This window comes from Balaenoptera physalus (genome assembly GCF_965194825.1).
Source record: "Balaenoptera physalus genome assembly, chromosome: 10".
In the NCBI taxonomy this organism is placed as follows: Eukaryota; Metazoa; Chordata; class Mammalia; order Artiodactyla; family Balaenopteridae; genus Balaenoptera; species Balaenoptera physalus.
The window spans coordinates 44,033,725-44,047,988 of NC_138889.1; the positions used below are offsets into that span (position 1 = coordinate 44,033,725).

At 42.4% G+C, this 14,264-nt stretch overlaps 1 protein-coding gene across 7 annotated transcripts in view; it reads right to left on the reverse strand.

Annotated features, from left to right (window-relative positions):
• Positions 1-14,264, reverse strand: part of FAT3 (FAT atypical cadherin 3) — a 717,656-nt gene that overhangs the window by 153,715 nt on the left and 549,677 nt on the right. For all 7 annotated transcript variants that reach the window (XM_082409857.1, XM_082409858.1, XM_082409852.1 and 4 more), the window contains 2 exons: positions 4,725-5,039; positions 2,191-2,401 (listed from right to left, as the gene is read on the reverse strand). In XM_082409857.1, the coding sequence (XP_082265983.1) occupies positions 2,191-2,401; positions 4,725-5,039 (526 nt within the window). The remainder of the gene's footprint in view (positions 1-2,190; positions 2,402-4,724; positions 5,040-14,264) is intronic.

Consider the following 14,264-nt stretch of genomic DNA (forward strand, 5'->3'; position numbering starts at 1 on the left):
GCGACTGGATAACTGGGGTCAGGTGGTTGGTCAGACTGAGCATCAGCGAAAGCTGTGCTTGCAAGATTTCTGACAAGAAGTGCAAGCGAGGGCATCCTGGGGTGGGTGGGATGTGCTGCATGTCAGGAGGTTGCAGGCATGCATCACACAAGGGAGAGAAGCGGTGCTGTCAGGCTGTAGAGGTGCTTGCAAACTGGAGCGTCACGGGAGGAGGGAGATGAACTGGTGGCTGATGGCAGAGGGCAACTCCTCTCACATCTCGGGACAGCACGGCAGGAGCCCTGCAGCCTGCTGGCTTTCCACTGTACTCTTCCTCGAGTTATTTAAAAGAAGTCATGATTGCACCGGGGACACATTGAGACTGAGATGCATCTTCTGTGACTGACTGAGGGTGGTTCTGAAGGAATCACCAAAGGTGACAGCACAGACAACCAGGCGACGCATAGGTGTGACCCTCTGTTTCACCAAGAAAGAAGACACTGCACTGGATAATAACTTAATGACCTGAAAATGACTGCGAAGATACAGAAGCAGAGACATCTTTCATGAATCAGAAGAGGTTCCATTTCAAATGCGTTAAGTGGAAATGAAGATGGAGTTGAAAGCTTGGAAACGAGGATGGTCATGTACAGGGATGGTATGATTAATGCCCATTAAGTAAAACACAGACGTTCTACTGGCATTCCATAAAATGAAATAGGTAGAAAACAAGCCCTTTCTTTTGGGGAGTTCAGAGGACCCTCTACTGAAGTTTGATTGGGGGCCATGGGGCATTCTTTTTCTGTGCTACATTGAAACAGATGTGGAATGTTCTAAATGCTTTCCCCAGACCCAGCCATTCCTGGGAAGAGAGGCAGGTTTCCTACCCATACTATCCAAGCAGTGACATGTGGAAGGAAATGATTCCCCCAGACCAGCTCTCTAGATTCGCTGCCTTCCACAGAGAACTGTGGGAAGTCAGCTCCAGCTCGACCCAGTGTCAGATCCAGGGCTGGTGCACACTCTCTTCCCTCGTTTTGTTTCCTGGCCCTCAGCACTTATTTCCTCTCCACTGCCTCTCACTGCCTGGTTGTGGAGGGCAGTGGTGCTGTTTTGCCCTCTCTTTTTGTAGCCTGGCGTGCTTGCTTGCTTTCTTTCAAGGAATTTAAAGGTTGGCTTCCAAGGTCTATCCTGCCTGCATCCATCTGCTTTCTGTATTCGGCTCTCACGGGAAGCTCTCCCTGGCTATATGTCTAGGCTGCATTTCCTGCCCTTCCTATTGTGGACAGCAGTCAGGGACTCTCCTGGTGGGGCTTTCTGGTCTACGAATGGCACTCCTGCTGCAAAACCGAGGGGCTGGGATCTATTTGAATTTACTTTTTCAATTGGAAAAGGCCCAGTTAAACCAACCTACAAAAAGATCAAAACAAAACAACAAAAAGCCCACATACCTCAAAAGCAAAGAAAAAAAATTTTTTTAAAGAAATCAAAACAACCCCCCACCCCTACCCCAAATCCAAACCCATCAAACCTCAAACAAAGGAGTCACTGGATACGAGTGAGTAATGCAATAGCTGTTAGAGGCATGTATGAAATTTGTGGGCTGCACTTCAGCCTGTCACAGGCAGTTATGAAAGATGATGTAATTTAATTTGCTTAAAAAAAAAAAAAACCCGTAAAAGGCAGATTGGATAGCTGTATTTTAGCAAATGTGTTTGCACTAAGGGTACCTTCTGTTGAACAGTTCTGCCCACAAGCTGTCTGTAGAATATAGAACATCTCTCGAGCATGCTTGCCACCTTGAAGCAGGGCAGTCGGGAGCAGAAAAAAAAAAAAAGAACAGAATGCAGAAAAAGGTGAAGAAAAAGAGAGAAATGAAGGACAGCAAGTCCAGTACCATCAATACATTTAGAAATGAGATTAGCCAAGTGTGACAATAGAATTTAAATGACACACAGAAAGACATTAAGATTGCAGTAAATAACATACTATGGAAAATCCAGCCAGAGAGCACTTTCTGTTCAGCTTAGCTACAGTCAGAATGAAAGCACAGGTCAATTATTCATTTTACTGGCTCTTTTGCATTCCAGCACTATACATCTTTTAATCTTAGCGCTAATCGCTGTGTTTTTTTGTTTGTTTGTTTTGTTAGTTGCTCTGAACAGTCAATGATTACATTGTCCAGTACTGCTCTGGAGGACTCGAACTTACCAACGATGTCAAACCACAGAGGGGTGTTAGCTGGCTGCACAGACACCACCCCTACAATCTCGGTGACTCTATCGCTTTCCATGACTGTAAAGTTATAAAATGGCTCATCGAAGGTCAACGGTACAGGTGAAGGAGGTGGTTTCTTAATCCATTCAATGTGGAGGCGGGCCGTGGAGGACTTCTGAGGGCGCCCATTGTCCACTGCCTTTATCTACTCACACATGGAGAGAACAGAAAGCTGTATTAGAGCCTGGATCCTGGTGGAAGTCTCGATCTGTCACTCATATGTTGTTGGGCTGAGAGTCCATCCTCATCACAGGGTCAGCAAGGGGAAGAAGACAGTGGAGATCTGGAGAGAATGGGCTCAGGAATTGGGGAAAACAACTTGGTCACGTGGGGGGCCCACACCACATTTGCCAGAAGGTGATCTGAATCACTGCCAACCTTGCAGATGTGGAAAACTTGAAAAATATATGGTGCACTTATAAATTTTAGTGTTTTATGGACACGAATGATTGTTACATGAGTAGCAAGAGCTAATTTGACTCCTTATACCTCTGGTGGTAGTGTTGGAAACGGAACAAAGTGCATCACATAGACACATAGAATTGTCACATAGGATTCCAGGAGGATAATGGGAGGGGGTGTGGGAAAGGCATCAGCTTTGCAAAATTCGTCTCAGAGGCCCTTCAGTTACGCTAACTCTGAAGGGGTGAAAGGGACCTCTCTTGGTGGAAACATGGGCTCCTCGAGCCAGTGGGGTAAGGAAGAGGGTGTTAATGACTCTTCTTTATGGTCTGATATAAGGACCGAGAAAAGCATGTTTCCTTGCCCAGATATGCAGGGTTAACAGCTGTGGTGTCCTGGATTTAAATGTGTGTGTTGGGGGGTGGGGGGGGAATGCAGTTAAGTCCAACAAGCAGACATCAATGACAGAAATTTAAAAATCAAAATAAAAAACAGATTTAAAAATATTATATCAATAAAAACATTTTTAGGTGCATAGCTAATAGTTATAGCCTTTAAAAACAGTGACAACTCATAGCTCCCTAATGCTATGTTCAGGGATGATCACTCTGCCCCAGAAAATTCCTGTGAGATGAAGGACGCTTGAAGGTAGATGTGTTAGGTAGGGTTTCCTAGGAGCAGAGTCTGAGATAGGGATTTGCATACAAATGGTTTCAGGAGGAAGTGTTCCCAGGGGAAAGGGAGTGAAGAAAGCAGGATGGACACGGGACGATGCTAAGCAAGGGTGTGGTCTCAGTTGAAGTCTAACCTCAGCCTGATCCCAAAGGAAGCTCTGAATAATTGTATCAAAGTGTTGGATCCACCTGCAGGCAAGGAGGTTGGACTTTTATATCTGGTGTCAGTTAGTAATACTGGCTGTGGGCTGCAGGGCTGGGGTAGGAGTGTGGAACCTCTTGGGCCAAAATGTTCAGCCAAGGATGACTCTCTGGAGAAGGGGGCAGCTGTGAGCCCTTAGCAGCCAACACTCACAACAGCTGGGGGATGTCTGCACCAGCCTGATAAAGGGGATCTGGACAGGGTACCAACAGTATCCACTGCAATCCACCTGGTCCTCAAAGATTCCCATTGGCAAGTCTCACACAACTGTAACAGCACATATTACATGAGAGCTGCTGATGGTAGAAATAGGGCTGTTTATTATTATTATTATTATTTTCTTTTCTCTGCCCACTCTTCTGGATACATTACTGAGCGGGGAAAGGAATCCAAGTCCAGACCATAAGAGTACAAAGATAAATAAATGCACTCAGACTATCCTTTAAAATAATAAAGGATTGACCATACACAGTGGAGAAGGCTGAAGACTAAGAGAAGGATGGCAGATGGTGCTAACTCTTGACCGTTGCTGAGACCCTGGGAAGTGCCCATCACCTGTGAGGCTGAGCAGTCCCCCTACGGGCATAGGCATTACAAGTCTAAAGTGGTTGGGAGTGGGGAGTGCAGGCTGGCACCTTAGGTATGGGAGTTTAAGCCTCTATTTAAGATGGTGTTCATGTTTGTTTTTATTTTTAATTTTCTAACAATGAAAAATTTAGTCATTTTTTACTTAAGTTTTTTCACTTTTTACAGAATGAGCCTAGCTATGATTTGTGTCTCACAATTTATACAGCTAAATTCATGTTCCATCCTATTGTCAACAATTACAAGGGTTGTTTTTTTTGGGATATTTTTAGGACATAATAAGCGGTGGGAAGGTTATGTCACTCTGCTATTCCCCTCCCCTCAGTTTACATCTATGTTCAGTACCTTGAAATGATCTGGGGCCACAGGAAGTGTAATTGAGTAAATGTTGGAGCAGGCTGTGTACTGGGAATGGGGAGTTTGGCTGATAGGACACAACCAAAGGAAATGGTCTCATTAAGAATATCACTGAAACAGAAAGTAGCCTTCCACTGTTGTGTGGCTACACTTTTTACCCCAGAGATTTTTTGCTTAAAAAATATACATGACTAAGAAAATAACTTCCTCCCCCGCATTAATGTTATTGAGGTTCAGAAAAATCTTACCGTTAGAATGTCATAACTCCCTGCTGTAAATTGCTTTCTGGAAGAAACCATGCCAGTTTTAGGGTCAATGAAGAACTTTCCATCATCATTCCCATCCACGATACTGTAGGAAATCTCTGCGTTGGGGCCCTCATCTCTATCAAATGCAAAAGCCCTATAAATGGGTTCTCCCCTCTTCTTCCGGTCACGTTCTGGCAGCTTGATCTGGTAGACCTTCTCTGGGAACTGGGGCTTGTTGTCATTTTCATCCAAAACCTGAACCACCACCCAAATGGTTGACTGTTTTGGAGAGAAACCACCGTCTGTCACAGTCACCTGAGTTTTGAAAGAGAAAGCACTTTACAATTAGAAAAGAGAAAAACTTTTTTCGCCACTCTTTCCCCTGCCACCCCATGAAAGGTCTATTCTGTGCCTTAGCATCTCAACTTCTCTTATTCCTGTAGTTCATGTCAAATGCATAACTCTTCATAGTTCATCCATAAAAGCAGGGAAGGTCTTAAATCCAGTAATGGAAATCATTGCTGAAAGGGTAGGAAGGAGGCAAGGCTTTTATTGTGGTGTGGAGTGGAGAGGGAGAAGAAATAGGATTGACTTTACGAAATGTGTCAGGTTATATAGCTGTAGTAGACCTAAAATATGCTCCCCTCAACAGACACAAAAAACAATATAACCTTTATTATATGTTAACCCATGGGTATTTCATCTAATTCTTGGGAACTGCTGTCAGCATCCAAATTCTTTCAGTATTCATGTTCCTTTCTTTCTTTTCCATCTTCCTGTAAAATTTGTGATTTTTACATTGTCACCGAACCAAAGGAAAACTCTGATGTATACTTCACAATTTTGATGGCTGGTTGTAAACACCTTTGACAGTTAAAATATGTTTTTAACAGTCACAGAATAATTTTTTTCCTCTTTGGGAAGTGGAGGGGGATGGCCAACCCCTTTCCATATCTGAGATGCTATTCTTATGCGTGTCTGTGAAAATTGAGAGAAGAGAGAAAAGAAGAATATGTGGATAAGGAATTTGCATGGCAGATGTAAAATGTCTTTGAGTCTTAGTGTGAATAATCTTCTTCTTGGTCATAGTGATGATAATTATTATCATTTTAATAGTTAATATGCAGATGGTGCCATATAAGCACTCCTCCATGTATTACCTCATTCATTTTCCAAAAAAACTCTCCTCAAGTAAGTGGAGCAGGTTTGTTTATTTGCATTTTGCAGATGAGAAAACATAGGCGTGAGGTCTCATTGTTATTAAGCCTGAAGTCAGGTATTGAACTTTTGGCAATTCTTGATATTGTGTTTAACCACAAAACCTAGAGGAACCTCTACTCAATCTTTAAATCATTACCTTGAATAAGACACCTTATTACCTCAAAATACATATTTGGAGGCTGGAAGGAACATAAAGATGCACTCAGCATCAATAGGAGAAAAACAACAGTAAATTACAGCCCCTGGTCATCCGGTTTTCCACCTAATGAAGCAACCTGACAGGAAAAATGAGGGGAAAAAAGGCCCAAAATGTGGAAAAACAAATTTATGACTTTTTGCAAAATGGAACTGCAATCTAGTTAGGTTTCTCTTACAAGCGGCTTAGGAGGATGGATTTAATAGACTTCAGATAAATTTTCGTAGGAGTTCTTGCTTTCTTTGAAAAAATCCATCACCCTGATACCAAAACCAGACAAAGATACTACAAAAAAATAAACTTACAGACCAATCTCACTGATGAATATAGATGCAAAAATGCTCAACAAAATACTAGCAAACAGAATCCAACAACACATTAAAGGATCATACACCATGATCAAGTGGGATTTATCCCAGGGATGCAAGGATTCTTCAATATACGCAAATCAATCAATGTGATACACCATATTAACAAATTGAAGAATAAAAACCATATGATCATCTCAATAGATGCAGAAAGAGCTTTTGACAAAATTCAACACCCATTTATGATAAAAACTCTCCAGAAAGTGGGTATAAAGGGAACCTACCTCAACATAATAAAGGCCATATATGACAAACTCACAGCAAACATCATTCTCAATGGTGAAAAACTAAAAGCATTTCCTCTAAGATCAGGAAAAAGAAAAGGATGTCCACTCTCGCCACTATTATTCAACAATTTTGGAAGTCCTAGCCACGGCAATCAGAGAAGAAAAAGAAATAAAAGGAACACAAAGTGGGAAAGAAGAAGTAAAACTGTCACTGTTTGCAGATGACTGATACTACACATAGAGAATCCTAAAGATGTCACCAGAAAATACTAGAGCTAATCAATGAATTTGGTAAAGCCACAGGATACAAAATTAATGCACAGAAATCTCTTGCCTTCCTATACACTAACGACGAAAGATCAGAAAAAGAAATTAAGGAAACAATCCCATTCACCACTGCAACAAAAAAGAATAAAATACCTAGGAATAAACCTACCTAAGGAGGTAAAAGACCTGTACTCAGAAAACTATAAGACACTGATAAGAGAAATCAAAGATGACACAAACAGATGGAGAGATATACCGTGTTCTTGGATTGGAAGAATCAATATTGTGAAAATGACTATACTACCCAAAGCAATCTACAGATTCAGTGCAATCCCTATCAAATTACCAATGGCATTTTTTACAGAATTAGAACAAAAAGTCTTAAAATTTGTATGGAGACACAAAAGACCCTGAAGAGCCAAAGCAATCTTGAGGGAAAAAAAACAGAGCTGGAGGAATCAGACTCCCTGATTTCAGACTATACTACAAAGCTACAGTAATCAAGACAATATGGTACTGGCACAAAAAACAGAAATATAGATCAATGGAACAGGATAGAAAGCCCAGAGATAAACCCACACACCTATGGTCAACTAATCTATGACAAAGGAGGCAAGGATACACAGTGGAGAGAAAACAGTCTCTTCAATATGTAGTGCTGGGAAAACTGGACAGCTACATGTAAAAGAATGAAATTAGAACACTCCCTAACACCATACACAAAAATAAACTCAAAATGGATTAAAGACCTAAATGTAAGGCCAGGCACTATAAAACTCTTAGAGGAAAACATAGGAAGAACATGCTTTGACATAAATCACAGCAAGATCTTTTTTGACCCACCTCCTATAGTAATGGAAGTAAAAACAAAAATAAACAAATGGGACCTAATGAAACTTAAAAGTTTTGCACAGCAAAGGAAACTATAAATGAGATGTAAAGACAACCTTCAGAATGGGAGAAAATATTTGTAAACAAATCAATGGACAAAGGATTAATCTCCAAAATATATAAAAAGCTCATTCAGCTCAATATTAAAAAACAAACAACCCAATCCAAAAATGGGCAGAAGACCTAAATAAACATTTCTCCAAAGAAGACATACAGATGGCCAAGAGGCACATGCAAAGCTGCTCAACATCACTAATTATTAGAGAAATGCAAATCAAAACTACAATGAGCTATCACCTCACACGGGTTAGAATGGGCATCATCAGAAAATCTACAAACAGCAAATGCTGGAGAGGGTATGGCGAAAAGAGAACCCTCTTGCACTGTTGGTCAGAATGTAAATTAATACAGCCACTATGGAGAACAGTATGGAGGTTCCTTAAAAAACTAAAAGTAGAATTACCATATGATCCAGCAATTCCACTATTGGGCATATACCAAGAGAAAACCATAATTCAAAAAGACACATGCACCCCAGTGTTCATTGCAGCACTATTTACAATAGCCAGGTCATGGAAGCAACCTAAGTGTCCATCAACAGACAAATGGATAAAGAAGATGTGGTACATAAATAGAATGGAATATTACTCAAACATAAAAAGGGACGAAATTGGGTCATTTGTAGAGACATGGATGGATCTAGAGACTGTCATACAGAGTGAAGTAAATCAGAAAGAGAAAAACAAATATCATATATTAACGCATATATGTGGAATCTAGAAAAATGGTACAGATGAACTGGTTTGCAGGGCAGAAATAGAGACACAGATGTAGAGAACAAATGCATGGACACCAAGGGGGGAAAGTGTGTGTGTGTCGGGGGGATGAATTGGGAGATTGGGATTGACATATATACACTAATGTGTATGAAATAGATAACTAATAAGAACCTTCTGTGTAAAAAAAAGAAAAATCCATCCACTTTCCTTCCAAGGTTATTTTCCCAATTGGTTTGTTATGTTTTACAAAAGAAACACGTCAGGCCATTAGGTGCCAAGGCTGGATTTTGACTATTGAGCTAATTCCTGGACATGGTAAGTTCTGGAGAGGCATGTTTTACTGCTGCTGCTGAACTAAAATGTTATACTCCCAGGTGAGCTGTGTTGACCAAAACATGTTGATTTCTTGGCTGCTCAACTCCTCTGCCCCTCTTACTTCTTGAACGGCCCCTTTTCCAAATCCAGACAACTCTCGCTGTCTTTACCATGCACAAAATCACCTCCTCATTGCTTGTCAACAAACTCCCTGCAGTGGGCTCCGAGGTGGAGCTCTGGGGCTGCCTCGGGGCCAGGTGGCTGCCAAGGAACAGAGAGGCCCTCCTGGCTGCAGTTCACTGCTCACTTGAGGATCCTGCTGCTATAAAGATGCTTCCTTTCGGAGTTGACCTGGATTTAAAAACCCAGGTCCTCGAGGTATCTGCTTATAGGCAGGGAAGGGCGGCAGCTGCACAGGTTCATGAAGCAGCCTCCACGCGCGCCATGGGAAGCAGGCACACCTACATCACCGCCTCACCCTGGGTACCAGCTCTCATGCTCCCTCAGGCCACGCGGGCATCCTTCAGGTGCTCCAACACAGTGTCTTCCATCTCAGGGCATTTGCACATGCCGTCCTCTCCCCCTCCCTTCACCGGATCTTGCCTACTCATCCTTTGGATCTAGCTGAAATGCCGTTTCCTCAGAGACGCCTCCTTGACCTCACAGACCAAGGGCCGGCCCCCCACTCTCTCCGCCTCCTGAATTATGTACTCTTAATTCACCCTATAGTTTTCTTTTGCAACACTTACGGTTGTGGAAAGTAATTAAATACATGGTTCTCCACCAAGCGGATAGGCTGCATAAGGGCAAAAACAGATTGTGCCTTTTTGTTCACTGCTCTCACTTTTGTGTCAAGCCATGCTCCGTGGGTACTTATTTAATAAATTAGACTCTAACTCAGGTCCTATTTGGACAAGATCTTTAGCCAAAGCTGTCTCACCTTGTAAAGCCTTCGTAGATCATTCAAGGCCCTTTATGAAGTCACCCCAAGCTGCCTCTCCACCCATAACGCCTCCATTTCCTCACCCAAGGCTTTAATCACCACCTGTTGGCTGATCATTCCCCGATATGCACTCTTGTGTCTAAACCACGTTCCCTACCTCCAAGCCAATGCGTTCAACTATTTCCTAGGAATCTTCTCTCTGGACCTCTCACATGCACCCTAACCCCCCAAAAGTCACAGACAAATCATGACCCTCAAACCTCCTCCTTCTTCCATTTGTGTTGTCTCAGTGATGACCACGCCCCCACATTCACTCACACACTGGTCCGCGCCAGAATCCTGGGCATCCATCTAGTGTCCCTGTTCCAACTATCCACATCCAAGCAAATGTGGAGGCCAGCAGGCATCTCTCACGTGCACCCCTCACGCCAATCTCTTCTGCCATACTGCCCTGGGACAGGCCTCATTTGCATCTTGCTTGGACTCCCACAGGGGCCTCCTGGTCTCCCTGCCTCTAGCCTTCACCTTTGTTGTAAGGTGTTATTTCCTCCTCAAAAATCTGATCATGTCACTGACCTGCATAGCATTTTTTCAGGGGCTCCTTGAGGCTGAGGATCTGGCCTGCCTTGATTGTCAACATGTGCTACCCGCCCCTTTCCACCCTCCATGCTCAGCTACACGGTGAGCCTGGGGGGTCCTGAGTATGCCATGCTCTTACACCTCCATTCCTCTGCATAGCTGTTTGTCTCCATAGAAGGCCTTCTTTTGGGAATACGCCTGACTCATTCCAGAAGCTTCAATTCAAACACTCCTTCTGTGAAGCCATTCCTGGCTCCTGCAGACTGCTGTAGATGCCCTCACCTTGTTCCCACTCCACTATGTGCATAGTTCCAGGACGCTGATTGTCATCTTACAATTTTATGTGTCTGTTTGCTTGTTGGTCTGTGCTCAATCCTTCCAGACCATGAGCAACTTGAGGTCAGGGACCATCTCATTCCTTGTTCTGTTCTGACACCTGGGACAGCTCTAAGTGCCAAATACATGTTGTTGAGTGAAATTGAGAATTAATCTACCCCAAACTCTTCCCTATGATAATAAATGGAGAGAACATTCAGACAGTGAAGGGTCTCTGCTTCTTTATCTGTAGGAAATGAAGAGACTGATAACGTAAGATCTCCCAAGTGCTTTACGATTCTCTGAATGGGGGCCAGGTAGAGGTAGACACGATTTTAACTGTGCACTCTGGGGTTCATACCCATCTTGCGTCACTGAGAACATTGCCGACCCCATGATTACGCATAACGATTTCTAGCTACTTCCAAAACTGTGCTTGCCACTGTGGACACTTGTCTACAGTTTACTCAAATGATCTATTTGTGTGTTGGCTCCTTCAGGACACTGTGAGCCACTCGAAGGTAGGAACCTTGTTTTCTTCATCTCTTTCCTGGAAACTAGTGTACTCTTGATAAACGTTTGCTGAACTGAACTAACTCAAAGTCTTAATGTCCGTTGTCACTTCTCTAGACTCACTCACGTCTCCAGCCATGTTGGTACCTGGGATATTAATTGTTGACAATTCCAGCAGCTCCTCAGACTTCACACTTCATGCTGCCCTAGACCTCAGCCCGTCATGTGGAATTAGCCTATATAGAAGGAGGAGTAGCACTGAAGACCTAAGCCAAACTGAGATGAATCCCCATTATCTCCTCCTCTGCACCATTTTCCATTAATGATACAAGGAATTAGCCATTGTTTAGAAACTATCCATGTGTCCTCTCACTCTGCCACCCTAACCTAGATTTTCTGCTCTCATCATTGATCAATAGTCAGTGGTTTGGCAATTAATCAAAGTTCTGAAAGATTAATTTCTTCAGTTATTTACAGCTAACAAAAGGAACCAGAAATAACACAGTACCCCTGAAAGGACAGCACAGCCCGTTTCAATTTGCTATGATACCCTTGTGGTCCGTGAATACCAGGCAGAGCCAGAAGGCAATCAGCATGGCCCAATGCATTATGATGACAATATTACAAAGAGGAACCTGTTGTTAAGTCTATCTATGGACGATGCAAGAGCTTTAGAGGACCAAAAATGCGTGCACGTTGAGAATTCTGGAGTTATGGCAGCTGGTGGAAGGCCATGTTTCTCAATCATTGAAACTGCCTGATGTATTTATTTTAGTTTTACCTCTCCATGTAGTAGAATATAAGTACATAAGCTGCCTGAGAGCCGAGATCTTGTGTTTTGTCCATTGCCTTGTCCCCAGTGATTACAAGAGTGTCTGAGAATATATTCAATATTTCTAAGATGAAGAGTTCAATTCCGTCATTCTCTTCAACCCTTAATTTACCAAAAATGGCTATTTCCAGGCCACTAACCACTGGACTGCCAGGGAATTCCCCTATATTTAAAATTGTAAACCTCTCTTCAGGAATTACTTTTCTCCCCCCTGCGGCACTTTATATTTGCCTTTGACACTTTATATCATCTGATATATTATATACATTTCACATATAAGCTTGTTTATTGCATGTCTCCCTCTTTAAGAATATGAGCTCCGTATATGCATGGATTTTCATCTCTTTTATTCACAGATATTTCCTGAGCATCTGGATCTGATCTGGATCTGGAGCATCTTATTACAGTGGATGTAATAAGCATTCAATAAATATTTGTTAAATGAATTAATAAAATATTCATCCAGTGCCTTCTAGGTACAAAACTCTTTTCTAGGCAAATTGGGACATCAACCAACCAACCAACCAGCGAGCATGGATTCCTATCAAATTCACCCCTCCCCCATGCCCCAAATCCTCTGCAATGTTCCCGACCTGCAGTCATCTGGCCTTTATTTAGATATTTTCAATAAGAAGAACTAATCCCTTATGAAGCAGTCCACTTGTTGTTTGATAGGTTCAATCTTCCCAAAGTTCTTCTTCTTATTGAACCTGTTTCTATCTACCTATTCTTAGCCTAGACTGACTGTAGCTTCCTATAGACTACTTTTACTCTCTGTAACTCTACAGAAAAACTCAAATTCCTCTCCCACATTGTCCCAGTTATCTACTGCTGAGTAACCTCAAATTAGGTGGCTTGAGATAACCATAATCCTTTTATTAACTCTCCTTGTTCTAGGGGTTGAATGGAGCAGTTCTTGTGTGGAATCTTTCATGCAATTCAAGTCATAGGTATCTGGGCCTGTGGTCATCAAACAAGTCTTTTGGTTGATGGTGGCCACTGGCTGGGACCTCAGCTGGGGCTGAGGTCAACGGGCCCAATATCTACAAGTAGTCTCTTTGTGTGGCCTGTGCTTCCTCACAGCATGGTGACTGGGTTCTGAGCAAAAGCCCTAAAGGACAGGAAGTGGCAGGTGCCAGTCTCTTAAGGCTTGAACCCAGAAACTGGCACAGCATCACTTGATCCATATTCTGTTGGCCAGCAGTCCCAGAGTCCAGATTCAAGCAGTGGGGTCATAAACCCCACCTCTAGATGAGAAGAGGGTCAAGTAATTTGGGAGCAATATTTTAAAACTACCATACTCATAAATCCTTAAGGATATTTGAGAATCCTCACCCCAGACTGAAAAAATTCTAATTCATATAATCATCTCTCAGGTCATTCATTATGTATAATGAATTGCTATTCATTATACTGGTTGCCTCTGTCAGGATGTTTTCTTATATACCAGCTTCCTTCTTAAAATACGATGGCCAGGACAAAACAATAGCTTATCAAACTTGCTCAGACTTGCGTAAATTGCGGTAGTCTTAGACACAATCTCAAGTCTATTTATTCAGCTCATGACTCTACTTATATTGAGTGGCAGTCCTGTCACACAGCTCTGTGACATGATTGAATTAAACCATTTAGGTCTTTTTCTTATGAGAAGCAATAAACTATAAGTGTGTGGTTTCCTTTTGAAGGCTCAAAGTACAGGATTTTACATTCATTTCTATTCAATTTCATCTTACTGGAGGTTTTGGCTCCCTATTCTAGGCTACTGGGATAATCCTAACGATGACAGGAAGCAGGTATCAAAGGCTTACTAGGCATCGAGGACTCACTGGGAGAGGTACAGCCCAAGCTCCTTTAATTGTTCCCTTTGTTGTTCAAACAATCTCATGAGATAGGTACTACTACTACAACCCATTTGATAGACAAAGCAACTCAATTTATGGACTTGTCCGAGGTCACACTGCTCATCGTGGCAAGCCCTTGTTTTATTCCTGGCTGCTTGATTTTAAACCACGGATCAGCACACTACAGCCAAATCTGGACACTTGTTTTTGTAAATAAAGTTGTATTGGGTTGCAGCCACACCCATTCATACCA